This window comes from Amia ocellicauda, chromosome 7 (genome assembly GCF_036373705.1).
Source record: "Amia ocellicauda isolate fAmiCal2 chromosome 7, fAmiCal2.hap1, whole genome shotgun sequence".
In the NCBI taxonomy this organism is placed as follows: Eukaryota; Metazoa; Chordata; class Actinopteri; order Amiiformes; family Amiidae; genus Amia; species Amia ocellicauda.
Window position 1 is genome coordinate 29,346,396 of NC_089856.1, and position 24,464 is coordinate 29,370,859.

At 40.1% G+C, this 24,464-nt stretch overlaps 1 protein-coding gene across 2 annotated transcripts in view; it reads right to left on the reverse strand.

Moving 5' to 3' along the window:
- Positions 1-18,705, reverse strand: part of LOC136753166 (chloride channel protein 2) — a 177,411-nt gene extending 158,706 nt beyond the window's left edge. For both annotated transcript variants that reach the window (XM_066709052.1, XM_066709051.1), the window contains exon 1: positions 18,453-18,705. In XM_066709052.1, coding sequence (XP_066565149.1) covers positions 18,453-18,503 — 51 coding nt within the window. In that variant the 5' untranslated portion in view covers positions 18,504-18,705. The remainder of the gene's footprint in view (positions 1-18,452) is intronic.
- Positions 18,706-24,464: the final 5,759 nt, after the last annotated feature.

Below are 24,464 nucleotides of genomic sequence, written 5' to 3' on the forward strand. Positions count from 1 at the left end.
TAATTCCCATGTCCCAAGGCTCAGGTTTCTCAAAAGGTTAAAACACGCTTGTAATAAAACCAGCCATTGTACTCGACCAGCTCTCCATACAGGACTGTTGTAAGCCTTAGTGATGGGGGAAGGACAAGAGCGAGAGAGAGAGGCTTAATTGGCCTCTACTATAATGTCATTGGGTGTAATGACCCTCTAGCTATAGAGAGTTTCAGTATGCCATCAGAAATAATACTTAGCCTTGATGTTATCACTGGGGCAAATATGGGGTTACCTTTAAACCCAATAAAGCACTACAACAGCAATCAATGTCTTCAAAGTACTACATTCAACCAGAGTCATTTCGCAATCCAGTGCTATTAAATATTGGAACAGGTAACAAAGAGGGTGGGATATAATGGTGAAGAGTCCTCCTACATCTCAGACCACAGCTCTGGAATTGACTTCTGAATGTGAATTTTGAAATGTATTCTCCTGCTTTGATGTCCATTTATAAATCGTGTAGCTTGTGACCATGTACGCATCTTGTCTTTACCATGGTGTCTTACCATGGTATTGCAATATTAACACTATAAAAAAGTTCCAGGTCAGCGGTCTTCATTGCCCAACTGAGGATCTGATTGTAACTGAACAGCTTGAGACATCATGAAAAACTGAAAAACGAAACAAGACAGAAGGAATCAACTACCCTGAAATACGAGTGAAATTAATGTGACCGTTCATTTGGGTGGGAGAACCAAGCAAAACTAATTTCTTAAAGATAAATTTAAAAAAAAAAGATAGGATCTCTTTCCTTTGGATAAGGATACACTTAATTTTGTGTTTTTTAAACTCTGATGTACCCTGGCAATCCCCCAGTCAAAACAGGGCTGAGACAACAGCACCACATGACTGAACACGCATTCCCTACTGCACTGTGCCCGGGGAGAAGAGTGGCGATTTACTGCACAATATTTGCAATCTATACAGCAGAAGATGTTTATAAAGAAACCATCGATAGGTACGTTTGCAATCGATCATACTCTCCCTTACGAAGGTTGACATGGACACCGTCACCGGAGAATCAAAAAGGTTATGTCTGTCTATGGGTGGTGAGAAGTAAGCCTAAACTTATATAAAATCATTATACAAGTGTGCCGAAGGAAGACGAGGATGGCTATACAGCTTCTTAAAATCACGCGTTTCAAATTTTCTACTAAATCTTTTCATTTCAACTATACCACCTCATCACCCACCCACTCCAGACTGAAATGGCAAAATCTCAAACCAGAACTTTATTTCGGCCTCTTTTGATTAATTGATATCTATATAGGTCAATGTCCTCCACATAAAATTCCTCAAAAATAAATATTAGCTTCCTATGTAGAAATGAAGGTTTTTACTGCTGCTCTTGGGTTTACTCAAGGTAACATCCAGCAGTCGAACCCTCTCTATACAGCCTGACCTTATAACATCAGTGATCCAATTAAGGGACAGAAATGAGAAACCACAGCAGGACTACAACTTCGCAAAGCATCGACTACCTTCTCCAGACAGTGAAGAAGTGATGTTCAAATCCCAAACAGTTTGGCTGCCATAACTGTTGTAATTACATACTTTCCTCCCCCAACCCCGATAAAACTCAATCTGAGCTGCAAGCTAAATAAAAGTAGCTAAATGAGGAGGAAAAAAGGAAGAAAAAAGTTGATAGGAGGAATTTGCTATGGTGGATTTCAGGGTACCTGCAAAATTATAAAGGCTGCAGATTGCTTTACTCCCACTAACACCAGCACCAAACCCCCCAAACTACATCAGCACCCAAGCACCACGGGAGAGAGAGGGAGGCCTTCCTGGCAGCAAGCCGGGCTACTCACAGAGGGCTGCTGTGCATCAGGAAGAACAGCAGAGAACCAGTGTCCAGGGCTGGGCCGAGGGAACGGGGGGGGGCAGGATGTTTCCCCTGTCCATTTGCTGTTGCTAAGAAAGCCGATCAGTCTCCCTGTCACAGTACGGGGCAGCAGAACGTTGAGGTCCTGGCTCTATTCCCTAAAACTGCACCTCTGCCCCCTTCTTAAAATGCTCTCCCCTCCTACAATCAACAAGGCAGTGGCCAGGAGCCCGGTGAGGAAGACAAGAGGAAAACCGACACTATGGCATGACCCCAGCTCACTGTGCTTCCCATGACTATAGCACAGTCCCTCTCTGTTTATTAAAAATGTTTTCCAGAAAAGACTAGCAATGCACTTAAACACTTTGCTGCTAATTTTCTCCGTATGGCAGCAGACCTGAAATATAATATGATTTAAGTCCACACCATAAATCCATATTTCATGGTTAGGTCCATAAACACTCAAGCCATAATTAAATCTAATAGCCATCATTAAAGGCAGGTCAAGATGAACTACTTTTCAACAAAACAAATTAAACGACAAAACAGGATGAGAGCTTCAAAACTGGGGACAACACAAGCCCAGCTCCTATTTTGAAGCCACTTTTGATCACAGCTAAGGAACCAGAAAGATCTCATCTCAAACAAAATGCCTCTTCCCAATTTACAATCCCGCACAACTACAGTAACAGCACTGTAATCTCTACTGAGTTCAACAGATGCGTTTGATTTAACATGCCGCCACTTTTGCAAGGGGTTATTAGAAACCCCAAAAAATAAAGAAAACATTGATATGCTCCATCTGTAACTATTCAAAAACAATTTCATCTATATTGCACACAGTGTGAGCACACCGGACAGACTTTAATAAATAGTATTTATTGAGCCTGAATGAATCAAAACAAGAGCATAATTCTCGCCTTTATAACACAAACAGGTCCTGAGCTGGAATTTCTTCCATGGTTTTATTTTTTAAGTATACTGAAACCTTAAATTTGACCTTGTTTAATCAATCCGATCGAATACACATGACTATTTAATATAACATCCCTCTCTCCAATTTGAATCTTACATTTTTATATCCCCCTATACAATCCATGCTTTGAACCTCATGCTGTCAAAATCAGACTAATACTGCAGCAGCACTGAAGACAGAGATAAAGCTGGTCTTTGTGCCTTGGAAAGATAAAACACAGACCAGAAGCAGGTGTAACAAATTGATTTCGGAGTTAAAACCTTGAAGTTCACAAGAAAATAGCAACCTCAGGGATTAGCACAAATTATCTTAAGCCTTGACCTGTGTGAGACACTGTGCATTATTTTATATACAAATTGCTCAACTCTGCAATTTACCAGAGTCACTCCCACATGCCGTCTCCCTCCCCCAGCAACTCAAAATAAGCTCAAAGTGGAGCAGGGCTGAGCAGCGCAGTGATTACCTGGGGCTACAGCCAACTCCCACACTGCGTTGAGTCTTCAGCTCCCTGGCTACAGCAGCTTCAACCAGGAGGGAGGTGGCAGAGAAGCTAGCCTCGGTCGAAGCAGCACCAGGATGCAGGCACTGAACAGCCTAACCTCAGTTAATAAAGGCATTTCTGTAGCAACCAGCTAATAATCAATTAAAACACTTTCAGGCTAGTCTCATCCAACAGCCACACAAGGAGATATTGAGCACTCAAAGCCACTGTGATAACAGCAATTAAACAGCATACACAACAAGAGTGTGCAGCATGCATCTCTTTATGACCGACCTGTGCCAATAACTAAAACTGAAGGGCTCTTCTGAAATAAACGGAGAAACAACACTGGGACAAACCTGTGTGGGTACGGTGGGGAATGAAAAAGCACAAACACGAGAATCAAAAGTCTTTGCTTCTTCACGTTGGAGAGAGTGAGGGCGGCAAACGCCACATAGTAGGACTGAACCCACTTCAATTGCAAAGAGGGAGTTCTGCTGTCAGGCTAAAAATATAAAATCAAAGCACCTCCTCTTTACTGGTGACTCACAGAGAGCTTCACATCTACCTCTTTGAGTGGGAAACCCCATAGTGGCTCGTATTTTGGGCTAAAACGGCAAGAAAATATTGATGAATACCATGAACTCTGAGCTCATCATGGCAATCTGAGTCATGCAGGTCACCCAACGTGAAGAAGCAAAGACTTTTGATACTCGTTGTGTTTGTACAGTCTTTTACTTTACCCAGCCTCTCAGGTAACAAGGGACTTATGAAAGGAGTAAATACACTACCCCAGAGCTGTAGGTTTTATAGGTAGCCAGATATTAGATCAATGTTCATGATGGATTCAATGAAGTCAATCCGAGCATAGGTAGACTAGAAAACAGAAGACCTTCATGAACAGGGGTTGAGAATCACTAGGATGAACTCCTGCTAGATGTAGTAGACAAGCATATCATACTTTAAAATAGTTTATATTTTAAAACTACAATCATCCAGAGTTGAGTCACCTCACTGCACTACAGTGATTCTGTACTGCCAAACCATCCAAATGTTGTTCAATGTCGTTCATTGTTTTGCAAGCATGGAAATTCAGAAATTGATTGAATTCAGTCTCTACTGTCATAAAGGCATGACAACCACACAAACACATTTAGGTTCGTTTTTGATTTTCCATTAAGATTCCAACTTCAATAAATCCTTCACAAAACAACAAACCTGCTGTAGGAGACAGATAGGAGGGTGTCTATGCCGACCAGGACACCGCAGATTAACTTTTGCACTCTGGGAGTTGTTTACCAAATGAAAAGGGTGATGGGGAACCATGTCCCGTGGAAAGCAGACGGTCATCTTTTTTTGTTTTGTTTGTAATAAAGTCATGCAGAGCTGCGCCTGAGGCATCAAGTTCTTATCGGGACATTTTTGAAGTGCACATAACACCACCAGTGGATTCTAAGAGGCAGTCTCATCCCATTGGAGTAAGGAGAAAGGAATATGGTACCCAATTTTCCACTGTGCTTGGATTTTGGTGATGGGCCATAATGAAAGATTTAATTTACCCATAGGCCATAATTACCATTTTCCATTATTTGCCTGTTCATTTGTTACAGACTCGATGTCCCTCTAAACCATCCAATTAACATCACTTTAAAATGATTCCTTAAATCCCTAAAACAATGGTGAGTTTTCACACGCACCCCTTTTAGATTCACAAACAATCACTGGAAGCTAACCAAAAGACAATGAAATGTGAACACTGAAGTTCCACGGACAGTGTCAACATAATTCCCACAATGGAATAGATAGAGCATGGTGAAAATCTCATGCTTGTATTCCCTGCCCACACAGCAATCCTTTCTTGATCGCTCGGTGTGATTAGTGTTATACAATGCTACACTACAAAGTCATTTCTAAGCTTTCACTCCCAATGAATATTATCACCAACCTTCTGTACTCACTCTCTCAGTCGGAGTTCATTTGCATTCTGACTGAGATGCTTCAGCAGGCACCCTTTTAATTATTAAACAGCTGTAACACAGATCTAATGGCACATGCCTGGCTATACCCTGTCATCACTTCACTTCCAGGAGCAGACCTATGATAACAGTTTTACTCCACCAGCTAACACCTTCAATTAAAACAGTGTACCAATGCTGGCATTGCAATCCTTAAAGGAGCTTTAAAATGATCAAATAAGCCTTTATGTACTTTGCCCTGGTGTTTCAGCATCTCTATGCTAATCCCAACTGAGCCAATCTGACAGTAAGGGCATTTGTAGTGAATTGTCACAGAATTGCACAAATAGCAGTGTGGAGACAAACAGAACATTATATTACATGAATAACTGCACTCCCCTTTATAGGACCTGACAGATTAGGCCTAGATTTCTAATCCTCTCTTCACATTCCAAATCTCCAAATTATTAGTGAATTTCCCAGGTGTCTTATCAGGTCCTTCCAAGAACAAACACTCAGACCAACCAGCTGATCAAGAATCTGGACGCTCACAGATAATAGAGGTGGGCAACCTTGCTGGTCTTTCCATTGCATTGCTGACCTTTGTCAAGACTTCATTACCGGGAGTCATACTCACTAGAAAGCTCAATGAATTACCTAAAGTAGTGGTTGGCTCAAAAGTCTGCAATGGAATGGAAGTAGCAATGAGGTCTACATGTGGCCTACACAGTATCACTGTGCCCAAGGTAGAAAGGGGCATCCTAGTTGTGGTCCTTGTTGGTTTATTTACAACTGAGCTATCGTTTACCTTCTTAATCCCTCTTGACTATTTGGAATATTTTTAAACAATAAAAAAAGCTGCAGGGCTGGATTTATCTAGATAAACTTCCAACCTTTGAAGAAATAAACACAGTTTAAGATGTCCAACCCAGTAAATTATTACAGAGGGAGAGAAACAAGCAGGAGACCTGATTAGAGAGTCAGAATGAGGTGTTCATTGTTTTGGACAGCTTCTTGTATAGGAGCCAAAAAGGTAGTTTTTTGTTTTGTTTTGTTTTGTTTTTTTAATTCCTGTTCATGGTATAGCTATTTGCCATTGCTCTGTAAGCACCACAATTGATCCCAGACAAAAGACGTATAGAACTGATCAGCCTCAAATACCTCAGCCTATGTGATGGGCCCTACAGCCTGGAGTCTCCCAGTTCCAAAACAGGCTTTAACACAAACCAAGTGTGGAAGGGCAAAAGGGGATATTCAACTGGCTGAGCACTGCAAAGGTTGAGTGAGCATGAGTGGCCTACCATGATGCATTTACACAAAAGACTGTATATTCCTATAAAAGTGTGAGCGTAGTTTCAGGGAAATGCTATGTGCAGCATAGTCCTGCACTACTTATTTAATTAAAATTGTATGGGGAAATAAAATAAAATATAGACTTTAATACCGTATAGCCAGAGAGCAAGTTATTATCCAAATTGGTTCCTACACAAAACTATATATATCTGGATGCACCTGTGGGCCACACTCCCATTTCTCATTATACTGATGCTTGCTTAGTACATCTGCATTGACTTTCCCACAGACCATGAATAGAGCCACACAGACATCCATTTCCTGAGAGACCGATGCTATACGCTATCTTCTAAAGCATAAAGGCAAAAGTTGTGGTAAAGGCAGAGAAAGCAAGCATGAAACGGGGGCTGCAAATAACGACAATATTTCACAGTGGGAAGAACAGACTTCACCATGTACCAACCAAGAAGAACAAACATCAAACGCTAAAAATATCTGGTAACCAGGGCACCCAGACTGAGCCGAGACTCCGTTTGCTTTTCAATGGTGCCCCAATTCATCAAGGGGGAATTTTGAACTTGCAGGAGATTGATAGGCAAGAACTGGAAATAGGCCAGGCCTTCAGTTGGCAACCTGGTCACTCACTGAAGTACGGAAATTTTCTTGACATGTACAGTTTAGACTTGGGGTTTATTGGAATACAGTAAGAAAAACACTAGGCATGAGCTTGTCATTTAAATCACTGTAACTACTGCAGCAGGAAGTCATGCATTACAATGTGTAGCTCTCCAGACTGCAAAGTTTTTGTTTGACCAAATGAAAGTTATTTTTATCACAACTCTATCAATGATGAATATTGTCAGCTTGAAAGCTACATTTTATCCTGTTTAGTGCGGTTAATTATTATTTATTTCTTAGCAGATGCCCTTGTCCAGGGCGCAACACAGTCAAATATTCAAAGCAATTCAAGGCATAATACATTAAGAATTCACAATTTACACAAGTGTATACAGTAACCAATATATAAGGTCTTACATCCTAGAATGAAAAAGTGCAGACAAAATGTTAAGTCAAAGTTAAGAGCTAAGGGAATGGGAGCATAGGGGATACCAAAATAAGCAATACAAGTGCAAGTAATGCAAAGGGAGGAGTGTGACAAAACGTTGTCTAAGTGCTATCTTACAAGAGAATAAATGACTAAATTAAATGTAGAGTCTGAAAAGATGCGTCTTGAGTGATCGCCTGAAGGAGGTCAAGGACTCTGCCGTTTTGACTTCAGTGGGAAGGTCGTTCCACCGCTTAGGGGCCAGGGATGAAAAGCAGTGGGCTCTGGAGGAAGGGGAGTGGAGAGGAGGCAGAGTTAATCTTCTGGCACCGGAAGACCACAGCAGTCTGGAAGGCATGTATGGGGAGACAAGGGTCTGCAGGTAACTCGGTGAAGTCATGCTACTCCACTGCTCTGCTCCCTCCACTGGTTCCCGAAACCGGCACGCATTCAGTTCAAGACACTGACCCTCACCTACCGCTGTCTTGAACTGATTGCGTGCCGGTTTCGGGAACCAGTGGAGGGAGCAGAGCAGTGGAGTAGCGTGTGCGAATTGGGGTAGAAAGAATACCAGATGAGCCGCAGAGTTCTGGATGAGCTGGAGCGGCGAGTAGTAGTTGCAGGCAGGCTGGCCAGGAGGGAGTTGCAGTCCAGGGGGGAGAGGACCAGTGACTGGACGAGCAGCTGAGTTGAGTAGTTGGTGAGGAAGGGATGGATTCATTTGACATTTTGACACTTGACATTTTCAAGCTATGCAGTTGGTGTGCTGGTGTTGTCTCTTAGGAAACAGCAGAAACTTATAATATAGTGACCATGATGGTTTCTCATGCTCCTGTTGCTGTGGCAACCACTGCAGCCCCTCCATGACCAATCCCTGGTTTCATCCTAGTATTAGCCAAATTGAGCAATGACCTCAAAAAATGACAGAGCTCCATGATCTAAAAACAAGCACCCCAAAAACAGTGGGACTGTCAATTCTCTTAATCATAGTTAATTATCTTAGTAAGGTAAGATTCTCCACATCAGAATTACATTTAATTTAAACTGGTATAGATCTCTCCACAAGTGAATATCGTGTTGGAAAACTATACCGACATTCTCCATCAAGGATTGTCCATCAGGAGTGTGATTCTAGATTCACACCAGTGATTCACTCACTGTACCGTGGCTGCCATTTTGAATTTAATAACTGGATAGGCAGAAAGTTGAAGACATAAGGCTCCCCCTCCCCACTCCCCAACAGCTACATTAAAAAAAATGCAAGTCTTATAAAAAGACAATGGAAGGAATTGCAATAATAATTACTTTTAGAAGTGCAAACCTCCACTGATTTAATAATAAGCTACAGCTCTTTATGACCCTTACCGGACCGATCTATCCCAACTGCAGACAGCGGTTAAAGAAGTGGTGGATATTCCCAGCCATTCATCTTTGATTGCTGGTTAATCCAAGTAAAAAAAATAAAAAATCACACCCCTGCCAGAAATACAACTCCATGTTGTTTACAGGGCAATTATATAAATAGGAGATGATTGGCTACATTTGTGCCAGAAGAGGAAGACATGAAATATGCATGTGTTGTTTCTGAAACTCACTCACATTTATCTAGGGGGAACAAATTCTAACAGGAGGCTCAGATTTCTGCCATTGCGTCTGATGTGCTCTGCATTCAGATCTTTCATAGCTTTTTGAAAAAAATAAAAGAGCTTGCCCTAATGTTATAATTGAGTCCCAGCTCACTGCACAACACAAAGGCCACCACGAGACAGCAAATCACTTCTGCACCAAATTGCAACATTAACTTACCAAAATAGAAAGAGCCTGCAGAAGTAAGGGGGATCATTTGATGCAATTTTGCTGATCAAATTGTAGCGGCTTCCTCATTTGTGGTTTCTCTTTGGTTGTAGTCTATTTCTTTTGTTTTTCTGAAGCCATTCAAAATGAAAACCAAGGCAGTGTGACTGAAAGGCTGAGACTCTAGAGAGAGGGGAGGGGTAGCGTCGGTGTTCATCCAGGTGTGCTTCTGAAATCCAAAAATAATGTGGACTGTATCAAAGAGAAAAGGTGTACAAAGGGAAGGATGTCATATCACACTGACTCTAAGAACCTTACAGTCTCACCTCACATACTTCATCCACAATTTGATCTTATTTTTTGGCGTATAGTACACTATATGCGTTGGAATCCATTCCGTTTCATTAACAACATTAAACATGCAGATCACCAAAGGCCATTCATCAATGAGGAACAGTAAGTGCAAAGAACAGCACACGCATTCACAACTGAACTGCGCTGGTAACCACAGACTGAAATGCATTGTCCATTCAATTTTCATTCCCCCCCATGCTCCGATCAGTATTCTCTCTTACAGTTTCTACTGCGATCGCTTAAGGGTAATACCAAAGGCAAACTCATTACAAACATGAAGGGGGCATTTAATCAGTGGCAGCTGTATGGTAGGGTGCTTTTATTGGATTAGTCTTGTTCCATGCTGTCATCAAACACTATTAAGCCATTTATTTTTTCATTAAAAGAATCAAGTAGATCAAGTGGCAGAGCCCTGATGTAGTACATTTCCGGGACTTCTCCGGAAATGTCTTTACTTCTGGCATTGGTATCGATTAAAATCTTTCCCGTTTCTATCACCCCTTCACGTTTATTGAAAAAGGAATCAGGCCAGGAATCTGGACTGAACTGTATAAGAAATAGGGCCCATTAAGGAACCTCCAGATATTGCCATCAGTGTCTACTTTATATAAAAAGTGTTTTCCAGTGGGCATGTGAGCCAGACTACGTGCTGTTCCAGACACAACCCACATCAGTTCTAGAATCTGCAAGTGTTCTGTGGTGCTCTGGAATTTTTATTAAAAAATGTTGCAATGCCATCATATTTTTGACAATCCCTTCTTTCATTGTCGGCCCCAATCTCTGTGGTGTCTTCTGCTTCTCAGTGCAACATTTTCTAATTACCTAATGGAACTAATCACTTGTTTAACTGAATCCTTTTAACAAACTCCCCAGGCTGTGCCTTACAAAATCTCACTACAGAAGACCAGTTCACCCCTTGGTTAATTCTCAATTTGAAATGTTCACTACTCAAGCACACTAATCATACGAGTCGTCCGTATGCTGTTGCTGGATCTTGTATTTTGGGTTGTACATATGTTTTCCCCCCCAGACTTTTTATAAGTCTAAATCACACCTACTTAACATACAATGTGGTGCAGCTGATCAACTCCTTTCACTAACCTACCCAAATCAAATTCAGAACAATGTAAGGTTAAAAAATATATAATAAAAAAAAAAATGGAATTAGTTTGGTTACATTTCAGTCCAGGCTAGGGTTAAGGTTAGATTTTCTTTTAACCTATTGATGTAATACAATTGTTTAAAGTCTCTTGGCACTGCAGTGCAGTAATACAGTTCAGAATAAAGATTGTCAATTGATTGAAGGCATTAGATTAATTAATTTATATCCTTGTATAAAGATTTCCATGGCTAAGGCAGATAGGTAACCCATTGAAGTAATACAACAGGGCATTCCTACCAAACTTAAAATGTTATGCAGCATGATAATCTATATGTAACTATGAGGATCTTCTTTACAATTTAAGTTAAGTTTATTCTCATTTATTTTATTTGTCTCACGAGTGACCAATGCACTTCGGCACACAGGCTGAGAAACACTTTTCTACACTATATGACGTGTATGTTTTCAAAGCAATCATTTTTTTCAGGGTTCAAAATTAAATGCATGAGGCAAATAGATCAATAAAGACAATTAAGTGGACAAAAAAACATGCTAGATGGATTTAATCTACTTTAAAGGAACTTAAGGTACAACTGCAGGGAATATATAACAGACTTATCTTAACACAAATTAGTCTTCCACTGCAATATCACCACAGAAATGACCAAGTAGCATATGACTGTACAGTCACATACAATCTCTGCATCAGTGTCTCATCTGCAGCCCACTCCTCTCCACACTAAAGGACTTCAGTCATCAAACTTCCAAGCCTGAAGACAGTCTTGGAGATTTAATTAACACAGCCCTGCAGGTTAAGCTGTTACTTATTACTGTGTTTTCTGCATGTTAAATGTTGAACATAGAGCTGCCTAACACAAGCGGAGCTCAAATTACATAAACTTTTCCCCAAAACCATCACTAAAACAGAAATGCAAAGGACTTTGAATTTTTCAAGAAGTGAAATGCTTTTTGTTCGACATCTTCGTCTGCTGTGAAGATAACCATTATCACTTGAAATGGGATTTGTAAGCAATGTACCCTTTACATGGTTTAAAAAAAAAAAAAAAAAAAAAAGTGTAACTGAGCCAATTTATGGCACTGATTAGTTGCTAATGGTAACCTTTGGTGGGGAACAAGTCGCTGATCTGCTCTGGAGAGACCATCTGTCCAAGGAAGGAGAGTTGATGATTAAGATGGAGAACAGCAATAATCAAGTTTCTGTGTAAAAATTACCATTAACCATGTTGAAAGGCAGCTGCAGATAAAATTACTATTGTCAGCCTGATTATTACTGTTGTTATTGAGAAGAACAAACCATTGACAAACTGGACTGTTTAGGGGAAGTGACCCAATTAAGCCCACCAAAATCTACATTTTTTTTTTTATAAATATGTGAATTTCGTCCCAATAAAGTGGGTATTAAATCTTAAAATTAAAATGAAATACACTTGTGGTAGATTGTCATAAATTGCCTAAATGAACTGAACTTATTTAATTGCAAAAGTGAAAAGTCTGGAGTGGGCTTATAAGGTACATATGTACCCTTTAAGCCCACGTATCCCAAATAAGCCCACAAGAGTTTTAACAATAAACACTTCAAGTTGTATTGATTAAGCACTTAATATTTTATAGATTATTGAATTTAAAAATGAAATAACCAACCTAACCAATTCAAATTGTATTTTTATATTATACGAGAATAATTTCCATCACATGGAATGGTTGCACTTGTAGAGGCAGTTTGCTCTGTTGGTGTGCTGGTTGTTGGGGTTGGGGCCGGGGCTGTTGGGGCTGTGGAAGTCTGTACAGGTGCTTGAGAAAAAGGAGCATGATTTGTGGACACTTCTCTATCCACCCAGCTCTGGTTCACAGGGAATATTCCAGTGCTCTCAAAGCCACCAATGATGTTTTCTGGCTTAAGAGCCGTGGAAAGCACATCAAGTTTCACAGGGAATTACTCCTTTCACATTTTGTCCCTGCTAATACAGGTATTGCAGCGCAGTTCTTTCCTCCATTACCTTTTGACCCAAGGATGCACCAATCAATCGGCCACTGATCGGTATCGGGCTGATATGGCATTAAATTACTATATTGGCTATATTTCTGACCGATATTTCTCTCAGATGGTGCAGCTTTTATTTCATCTAACTAAGCATACAATTTGTTCTCTTCTACTCATGTAGAGTTAACAAAATATGAATGATGCACATGAACTGCAATGCAGTCGCCCCCCCAGACCAGCTCTCGCTCTATAGGCCAATAAAAAATAGGAAAATAACAGTATCAGCTGATCTAGTTATATGAATATTGGATACTGGAATTGGCCCAGATCATCCCTACTTTTGAATTCACCTAACACTGTCTTGTCCAGTGGCTGGAGGATGTGGGTGAGGTGAGATGGGAGCTGGAGAAACAACCCCAAGTTCTCTGGCCTTGGTCACAAGTGCCAGAGATATATCTGAGGCATGACAGTCAAAAATGAAAACTCTTGGCAGTCCCATGTCAGAGATCTTCGGAAAAAACAGCTTCCCAAAATACTCTTGAAAATTATTCTTCACTGTCCATCCGTGATTAGCACGAAATTCACAGCAAGCTTCCATCATGTTATTGCAGTCCCTATAATTTTTTCTCTGCCTACCCATTTTGTCTCCATAATGAAAATAAGGTAAGTAGTTAAGTTCATGAATGAAAAGCATGTATTCTGAGAAATATTAATTAAATATTATTTTTTAATATGAGGTACAATGGATTCTGGGCTTAGTGGGCTTACAGTGGTCCATGGGTAATTAACCTCAATAATGTTGTATAGAGTTAATGTAAACATGTAATAATCAATAAAATACATTATTCTTTAGAACTTAGAACTTAGAACATGTTTATTATTGTTGGTAGAACAAATTAAATAATGATTCTGCTTTAAAGTCATGTGCTAATAGGCTTTTCAAGGGCACGGTTCCTTTTAAGCCCATATGACAAAAACAATTACATTTTAAGATTATAATAATTGGCATTAAATATTGTTTTATATAAAGAAGCTTCTAGAACGTTTTGATCAACAGTTTCTAAATTTGTGTTGTTCTACTGCATCTATCTGTGTGACCATCATTCTGACAGTGTCCCGGACTAGCTCCGGAAACTAATAAAAACTGTATTTCAAATACAAAATAGTGCTTTTAACTACCAAGCAAATTCATCATATAAGGTTTCATTTGATTAATGAATCTCTTAATTTTATCATTCTTATCAATATTCACTAAGTTTGGTCACCAAATTCCAGAACAATGGCTTCTTGGGAGGGCCCCTCATAAAGCAAAGTTTTGGGGTGACTTCTAAAAATGCTGCTGCACAGTGGCAGCACAAAGTCATACAGAACTCAAGAACAAAAAATGTGAATAGCTCCAAATAGAAAGTAACATGACAGTAACAACTTTTTGCATTTACTATAAAACAGATCATCCTTCTAATATCTGTTGTCATTTTTGTATTTCAAAATGAAAGAGCAAGTGGGCTTAAATGGTATTTAGGCTTAGTCTGGGTCACTTCCCCTAATCAATAGGCTTTGTACCTTTTTGTCATCTGAGCATGCCCCCTTCAGAGTTAAGCAAGTTCTATTTGTAGGTTGGACTGGGCCTGCCCCAACCCGGCACATCTCCCTGGAATTTAAATTTCTCTCGTAAATTGAATTTTTTACGAGCGTTGTCATTCAGTATTGAACTTTTTATGGACTTAAACAGTTTTGCTTCATTATTTTAGAATCTTTTAGAACACATTTTAAAAATGATGCCTACTATTAATAGACTATCAGAAATGTATACAAGTAATTTATATCATACCATATTAAAATCCTTTCAAATTAAGTTCAAAATGCTTCACGAATTTCACTGATGAAGTCCTCTGAACATTAATCATCAAGTGACTAAATTAGAGTACGTGTCCCATTTTGCTCCTTATTTTGTAACCTTCCATAACGCCTTCAGAAACAAAGTTCAAATATTATCTCTGGAGAATAACCTCCTTTCATAATCTATTAACAATATAGATACTGGAATTCTTTGACTTGTTTCCTGCACTGGAGGTCTCTCGAGGAAAATGACTTCCACACATAGAAAACCTTTGAGGCTCCCTGGCCTCTATACATTCCTTAAACCGTTTTGCAAATAAACATGCAAAAAAATTCTCTGTTCCGTGTTAGCTTTCTATAGGTTCCAAGGATCTTTTTTTTTTTCTCTCCCTTCTACCCAATCCCAAATGTAATAATTAACCCAAGATCAATTATATTATATTTTCAAGAGAGAACATCTTTGCTTAGGTCTTAGGACAACAAAGGCTTGCATAGATTGATTGGGGAAAATCCCACATCACTGTCCGTTTCCTTGCCCTACGCTTATTGCAATTTATCTTGCCGTCACCTTAGAAGAATACCATGCTGAAGGATCAAGGAGAGCTGCACTGTCACTTAAGCTCCAGCAGACAACAGGTAAAGGTCCCGATATACTCAACAGAGTGAACAAGACTGATACGCTAAGCCCAGAAACACTGCAGTCTGAACTCTAAAACGGGCACATCAGTCACTACAAAGCACCGGCAGAAGATAAATTGCTTGGCCTAATGCTATCAAAGTGGTTACAGAGGCAACACAGTTTTCCTACGTATGGTCTCCTGAAAATTATGTAAATGGTCTTCCTGAAAACTACAAAATCGGACCAATTGTCCCCTCATTCACCAAAATAACAGACACACGAAGTTCACAAAAATGTGAATAGCTGGAAATTACACCAGCCTGTTGCATGTATGTGTAGAAAAAAAGACTTACAATTGGTGACATACTGCCCTGGAGAAGTTTTCAAGAGTTTAACATAAGGACACTTTACACTATCCTCTTTAACAGGACAGTGCTGCGGATCATTTAGCCAGGATTTCTGGTGACCAGTAATCGGCGTACTCCACACCTACCCTACGGGGCAAGTGGACGACAATATAAAATATAAACTCAAAGGTAGACCGACAACTGCATTCTAATTGAGCTATCTGCAATATAAAGATAAGTAATCAAATGAACAATAAATAACATTTGACAATCCGCTGTCAGTACAGTGGGTTAATATCAATTAATAACACTCAACGGAACAGTGCTTATATTGCCGTGTAATAGCGCATGCATCTTTTTACTGCCTTGGTTAAATGAGCATACAGCCCTGTACACCTCTAGCTCAAGAAAACCCTGCCAATGAAAGGAGAGGGGAAGAAAAAAAAAAAAAAACATAGGAGCAAGGGCAACGGAATCCTCACACTAAAGGTAATCCGATTATCTCCTAACTTTCCCTTAAAACGGACCGTTCCTTGGCTGCTTGTTATGAAGTTCCACTCTAGTCTCCAGCCAACAAAGTGACATTTAAGACAGACACACAGAGAACACACACAGTTTGGGGAAAGCAGTGTAAATCCTGACGAAATCTGGCCAACACAGGCTCACTCCAAGCAATGGCGACCAGCTCATTAAAATGCAGCCAAAGTAGAAACTCTGCCCACTGATGTATTGATGCAGACAGGAGTCCAAGTGTTTGTTCCTCTCAGTTACGATATAGTTTTTATTCCTTTCCACAGCTATTCCAAATGCAAGTAGGAGACGGAGAGGGTGAAAACACTGGAGGGAAGACTGCCGAAATACAATGGAGAGCTCAGACTGAAAGAATCTGCACTGCAACACTTGAGGCGACTTTCGTGCGAGCGTTGAGCCAGCTGTCAGATTGGGACATTTGCTACTCAAGTTCCTCTGATAAAGTATCTGCCTGAATATCTTAGCAAGGAGACAAAAACCTTTTACAACTCTGATTAATGTAAATTTCCCAAAACCACATGCATAAAAGGTAATCTGCTTCACTGTTTTATCAACCAGGATTTCTGATAAACCATGTCAAAAGCTATTTCAATTATCCTATGCAGTGTTATGCAAATACATAAAATGACCCCCTCAAAAGGAAAACAGGGGAATAGTTTACACTAAAGTGTTCTTATCAACTAAATTCCCTTCAGAAACGTGGCTTGGCTGGAAAAAGGCTTTAGCAAACCAGACAACATCCTATTAACAGGTCTGCTTCAGAATAAACTGCCGACATACCTTTTCCTAACACTTTCATTGCGTTTGCCAGTACCTGGTATTTCTTCCTAAACTGTGAGTGTAATAGTCCAATTAGGGTGTTGGTTCATCATTTAGCTAACTGATTGAATTATAATAATATACAGGCATTGTGCAAGTCTGCAGATATGGAGTTCCAATTTAAATAATTATATATTTTAGTGGAGACCCAAAGCACTTCTCAAAGTTATGCTACACTTAAGCAACGGTAGACGAATGGTTAGTAAAGTTGATCCAGTCACGTCCGCCTTAGTTCAGCGCACTTCAAATTTCTACCACTTACACAAATCCAGCAGGCCTAGGAGGAGCTAAGCCTCTCTAATCAAGGTCAGGTTGAAACCAATGAATCAACCGACGAGAAGGTTTAAGGGACGTAAATAGCTGTTGTGTTGCGATATTAGGTGAAACATCTTACACAGACCATGCACACATTCTACACAAGTCAGAATTACCAACACATTTTGTGTAGAATATAATCACATAATATAATTTGCTCTAAGGGTACCACAGCAGTGTCCCCCCACCTGGGACTGAACCCAAGACCCTGCTCTCAGGAGTGCAGGTCCCTAACCACTACTCCTCACTGTGCAGTACTGTCTTAATGACTACAGTGAACATCTGGGCAGATCCCTTGCCAATTACCTCCGCATCAGAGGAAGCATTGGATTTCCACTCAAAGCAGGGGAAGAGAGCTTCTGCAGAAAGGGACGCAAAGTTCCCACAAAAGCAGATCTCACTAACAGTGCGAACAAGTACTCCATTTAGTTATGTATTGTTCAAATGTGGCAACACTGCGGCAGACCCGTGTGCCAGGCTAGTACCCTTCTGTGACACAACAGCCAGCTGCTGCAGCGCTGCCCCACGCACAGAGATGGATATGGCCATGCAAAGTGTGGCTGTAGCAGAGATCAAGGCACTTTCCCTTTCCACGTCTCTTTCAGAGCCCTAGCAAATCAGCAATGAAGAGATTTCAAATAGGCAAATACAGAGCCGACAGTCTCTCAAAGTTGGTGAGCGACGCTGCCTACACACGTACACGACTTGTGTGCGCATATATATATGCAGAACCATGCGTGCACATGTAGAACGCATACATGAATACAAGTGGCAGTGCATGGACTCAGGCAGGCAAGCAGGCAGACACACATATGGAAAGTAGCCACAGCTGTGCAATGTTTCTAACGCAGATGCATTCATAGTGAAGAAAGGACGGTGCTGTGTGTAGGTCCCTGCCACGCGTAAGCCAGTGCCTTCGAGAAAGGGACGTAAATAAGCATGACAGCAGTGACACCCAGTTCCTCTTCCCTAAAAACGTGCTTTAAGTTCACAAGTGGAGGAACTGCAGAGCATTCACACAGCTGATTTGCAGGGGCGCCCGGTGTATCCCAGGCTCTGGTATGTTGTGGCATAGCACTGAACAACACCTATCCGGACCGAGGCGGCTACAAGTGGACTTACCAAAGTTTGTTCATACTGTAGCGCTCGCTGCTCGCTCCCGTCCCCAGCCATGACTGCACACAACTACCACTACCGGCAGGAATGCCAGCGCAGGGGAGCGCACAGACGGGTTTCAAACGCTGCCGGAGAAAACAGCACACTGACCGGGGTGTGATGGCAGCTTACACCTGATTAGTGAACTACAGTCAGTGGGCGTTTTATAGCGGAACTGTTGCAAAACCGCGTTGCAAACTCCACGGTTCAACTCTGAATTCCTGAATGTGTCCGCGGTGCCCTGCGAGGCGGGACTTGTGCGTGCCGTGGAAAGGGAACACCCCTCTGTGTCAAGTTGCAGTGGTAGAGTCGGCCGCGGCGTCTTCGGAGGAGCAGAGTTCAGAAGCCACCAGTTGCGCCGAGAAGAGAGTTGACGGGGGTGGGGAGTGCCTGATCTTCTCTCCAAAGCTATTGTGTCCACGTTTCAGCTGGCTTCTCCTCTATATATGAAGTATATGACGTTTTTCTTTCCCCTTTAAAGCAGTGCAGTACATTTTCAAGGTACCACTTGCAGGTAAGGGTAGCTGGGTGGGCTGACCCATCTGAAGGTTTAGGCTAGTGTGTACCTTGCTTTTCAAAACGCCTTCTGTGTGTCCCGTCTGTTCTGGAGGGCTTGCGATGTATCAAACTTTTATATAAAACCAATATCCTCATGATTGATTATAGTAAGGGGAGCCTGTGTCCAGCCCAGTGCCATACAGGGGTCAGCACTGAACTATGCAGTGCCATGTTATAATTGGAGGCATGAACAGATATTTTCTATGCAAACTGTTCTTGGAAACTTTTTTCATAGTAGGTAATGAAGAAAACATGAAGGAGAAAAGAGAAAACGAGGGTATTAAGAGTTTTAATCACACACAGCCAGTCTGGAATAAGACTGAGAGGCTCTCTTTAGATGAAACCTAAAAATACATATATAATCAATAAAATAATAAATAGTTTGGATTGTGTGTGTGAGTATGGATAATGGCTGCAATGGAGTCATTTAACTTCACCTGAAGGATGAAGCACATGTTACATCATTGAACTAGGACATATACTCTTGTACTTTTGTATTGATTGTACTACTGCACTTCTGTAACGCTTACGTTTCATTTTGTATCGATTGTATTCCTGCAGTTTTGTAATGCTTACATTCCTTGTTGTGTAAACTGTAAGTCACACAGTGTGCACATGGTGTTTTTCTCTTTTGTTCGTTTTGTTCAGACTGTCAGACCCGGGTAATTGGATTGTTACGGTGCACTTGAAGCATGCTTACTTTTATGTCCGAAAACATCCCCTGCATTGTAAGTATCTGTGCTTCGGCCTTCCAGGGAAGAACCTTCAAGTTCTGAATCCTTCCATGTGGCCTGTTGCCAGCTCCCTTTCCCCAAGTGCATGGACGTTTTAGCTCGTCTGCACCTCCGAGGTGTGTGGGTCTTGGATGATTAGCTGATTTGTGCCCAGTCCAGAGAGCAGGAAGTGACACACACATAATTGGTCCTCGACTATCCCCAGCACTTAGGCCTCACGGTCAACCTGGAGAAGAGCCAGTAAACAGCCACAGTTTGTAGGCCTGTGTCTGGACTCTGTGTCCATGTAGGCATCCCTGACACAAGGGAGAGTTGCAACGATGCAGATCTGCCATTCATCGCAACAGCTTGGAAACACAGTATCCCATACTCCCTTTGGGGAACTATTTTGGAATTGAAAGATAACGTGAGGTTTCGCTTGCAACCTTGGTTATCTGAAAGAGAAAATCAATCCCAGCATTGCAAGGCCGCTATGGCACAAGGGAAATGGCTAGTTGAGTGCAGTGAACTTGATTTTAGCCAAGGGGGGGGCCAGTTCGTCACTGTATCCAAGGGCCTAGCGGCAGCTTTGTAATTAATGTTCAGCGTTTCTAATTTGTGATGCAATATCTCATACTCCCTTTTGATGACAATCATATTTTTTTGTCCAGTTGCATCCAGATTATTGCATTTTACAATAATTGGGCAAAAAAAAATGAATGAATTTATATTTTTTTCTCACATTTGAAATATCTTTCAAGCATCAAAAGAGCTTATTGAAAAACAACAGTCCACACAATAATGAAGAAAGAGGCATGAATGTCAGGCAGTTTGAAAAAGACAGGAGCTAAGTCAACACACAAATCCAAACATCTATGCTTTCATATGCAGTTTATAATATCATACAAATATATGATATAGTGTATATAATATTATTTATACCTGTATGTTGTTGATGGCTTTAAACTATTACTGTTCCTATGAATTTAGTAAAAATAACGGCATGTAGGCTACAACAAACTCATGCTGTTTGGCATTTAAGCTTCCTAGTTCTATTATTTTAAGTAATCATGTCTTCAGTGTTTTTACTGTTATAATGGTTACAACATGCTTCATTTATAACATACTGATTTCCATGGTCCCTTGGGGTACATTATAAGTGGAGTGCACCTGTATATATAAGCCAGTGCTATTAATAAAAGACAGTTAGACATGGTTTTAGACACGTTAGTGGAATAGTAATTATATAAATGAATGGGAGAAAAAAGTCAAATAAGTGTAATACACGATTGAAACAAAAATGCACCACATTCTGTGGATGTTAATATGAAAACTAGAAGCTTTGTGGGAAAACAAATACTGTATATATAGCATTTTAATTAAGACATGAAAATAACTAATTACACAGTGGGATCAGAAATTAATTCAACGAATTTGATAAAACAACTAATAATGTTATTAAGAACAACATATTTTGAGTTTGTTTTAATGGGCTCTGTGCTGGAATAATATTTTTATACAATAGCCTATGACATTTTATTGTGTTGTTTTTTGTTGACCCTATTTGAAAAACAAAACTAAACATAAAGGGTATCTGATTTAATATAATAAAATTATGCAGGAAAAATGATTAAAAGCACCTGAAATGAAAAAGATGCGCATCAATACCTAAACATGTAAAGCTTCACTGATGATGCACAAAGATATACACAGGTAACAAACAGCATCTTTGTAATCAACAGTAAATGGAAGGATTTTAATTCTTTAACATTTTTTTTTGTTTATAATGTTAAGTCTGTGTATGAACTATAGTTTCTCACAGGGATTTAGTGAAGTTTCAGTTCCCAAAATGTTGGGTGTGCTCCATGTTGAACTGCCAAACTAATCCCCTGCCTGTTATTGTGCAGTTGAGATTTATGTATGGACAGGCTATGCAAATGTCTTTCTGATACAAAGCCTTAAGCACTTTAGCCCTATTCCTGTACTCTAACTGCCCTGTCCAGACATTTAAGAGACTTGTGGTACCTTGGGAATCCACTATAGTTAAAGCGATTGATCACACTTGTGTGGCCTCTAGTTTATTATGACCAAGATGAGGTTTTTGTGTTGGAAGATGTACAGGCCCTCACTATTAAATTCCCACAATGCACATAGTTTGTGCCTTTATATACAAACAACCTGTACATATCGCTTCACCTCTCCTAAAACCCATTACCAGCAGAGGTAGGTGGGTTCCAGACCTTGACAGAACACTGTAATGCTTGACTTAATTCCACACTATCACTGCTTGAGTTCCAAGGCAATCTTCTGCTGACGTCAATCGAAGCTATTTTTAAATTTCAGATGACATCATTAATATATTAAGAAGTTGATGTAATTATTTTTGTCTTCTCAACTAATTGAAGTGCCTTAGCAGACAAATAATTACTGATTTGCACAAAGCAGATTGAATAAGAACTCCTGGGGGGCTGTACTGAATTGATGGTTGTATATTCTTAGAGTGGTCACAGAATAAACTTCAAAAATACTGCTCAGCCGAATCTTCTACCTACATGACAGAACAACTCTGGGATTTCAAAGCTGCGCTGGTTAGAGTACACAGGGTGAAGGTTAAAAAGAAAAGGCTGTCTGTCAGCACAATGGGAAGGTATAATTACACTAAATTACGATTGATAATCAAGGGCAAGTTGGAAAGAAGATCTGTGTGCCCAGAGGAGTGCCTGTGATGGCTGTGTGAATGCGCGCTCTGACTCTATTCTCCGCTCCCCCGCCTGGAGCCCTGCAGGGATTTCCAAGTCTGGTCCTTCAGATCCCTAGCAGTCCAGCAGATAATCAGATGTTTTACATTGCATACCAAGCACTCAAATTCCATTTTTTACAGAAAAATGTATTTGATATGTTATGTAAAGAATTCCACTTTTTTAAATTAATACCTTTGTGCAAAGTGGATAAAAAAACAGACGGTGGTGCTATGCATGACTACGAATGAATCCTTATACATTGGCACCCTTGGTATGTCGATGCCTTCCCATTGCAATTTTTTACTCCAGCTTATGTTTTAGTAGTAGTAGTAGTAGTAGTAGTAGTAGTAGTAGTAGTAGTAGTAGTAGTACTAGTACTGACAGGATCAAAATTCTGCAATAGTCCAAACTAGAAGAGCCCAGATTAGCTTAAACCCTTCAGTAGACTGCCCTGGCGTTAATCATTTAATTTAGCACAATACCACACGACTCTCTTATCTCTTATCACTTTGTCGAGTAAGAAAAGGAAAAAAAAAAAACGTGTACCTCAAAAAGGATATAAACATACTTATCAGGTCATGGGCAAGTAAATGAAAGTAAACAGAAGAAGCCTCTAATGCTTGTGTTTAAAAGCATGAAGGAAACAGAGTACAGAATACAGAAGGCCCAGATAAGGATCTGAGTGGAGACTCATGTCCCCCTTTCCTAAATTTACATCAGTTCATCATTCTGGAAGAAATAATGTAGGGAAACAGTGAGACCTTTACAGGAGAATCTGGTTATGCTGGGTGGTAAACATTTTTTGGTTGTTTCTTCTTTTCCTGTATCACTTTACCCTCCAATTCAAACTGAGCTGCTTGTCGTGATAAATGATTATCCTCCTAAACAGTTCAGAAAATAAAGCCTTGACCCGCTGATACAATGGACCACTGTTCTGCTTTTTTATTGCCAAGATTAGCAAAGGAATCACTTGACAAAGAAATTGCATTACATATGTCTTTAAGAAACATTATCCATATTTTATTTATTTATTTAAAGTGGACTTGTAAAAATATGTAATGTTGCTGCAGATTTTAAGATTTGCAGCTTGCGTAAGGAGTTGTATAACCAAATCATATGGAATGCATTTGGAAGAGAAAGCTAGAACATAAAATTAATTTTGTAGTCATGCCTGCTCTGTATTTATAAGGCTCTCTCTGCATTTGAAGTGTAAAATCTTGTGATAGTACATTTCCAGCAGATCAGCAGACTGATCGGCAGTATAGAAATAAACTACAACACGTCAAACTAAGGACATGGTATGTTTTTAGTTTTCCTCTGGACCAATAGTATATATAAACCTTTGCGCTGTTTGAGAGTTTTATTTTTTCGCAACAGCACTGTTTATTGTTCTCTGTTAAAGATGTAGGAGATGCCTTTTGAGTAAACAGGCGCAGAGTATGATCTGCCATTTTGAGTTCGAATTTTCCAGTTTGCCATTTGCCCTGAATCAGACATCAATGGAGTGTAAACTAATATCATTTGTTAAACCACTTTCTCCCAACACCTTCCATTGTACCGTCTCTGCCACCATTGTCGTCATTCTCAGTGGTTCATTACAAGGAATCTCAGATTTGAATGATTGAATACAAGGGGTAATCCCTGTTCTAATAACACTGATTGGAAACCTGTTAATAATTACTCTCGGGTTACCCTTTGTTTGGCCTATGTTACCTGCGACACACAAATCCTCATAAAATACAATTGGAAAGTTTCCTACAAGACAGTAAAGGCCAACCAAAGGTCTACAAACACAAGCAAAGTCTATAACCTTCCCACACCAGACACTTACCCCTGAAAGACTAAAAACAAACATGAATAAATCAGCAGGTCCACCCTTTCAACACGTATTTCAAACATGAATTGATGGTTTCACTTGAATTGACCTTAAACCTAATGGAAAATCACCTCTAAGTACTGGACTTGAA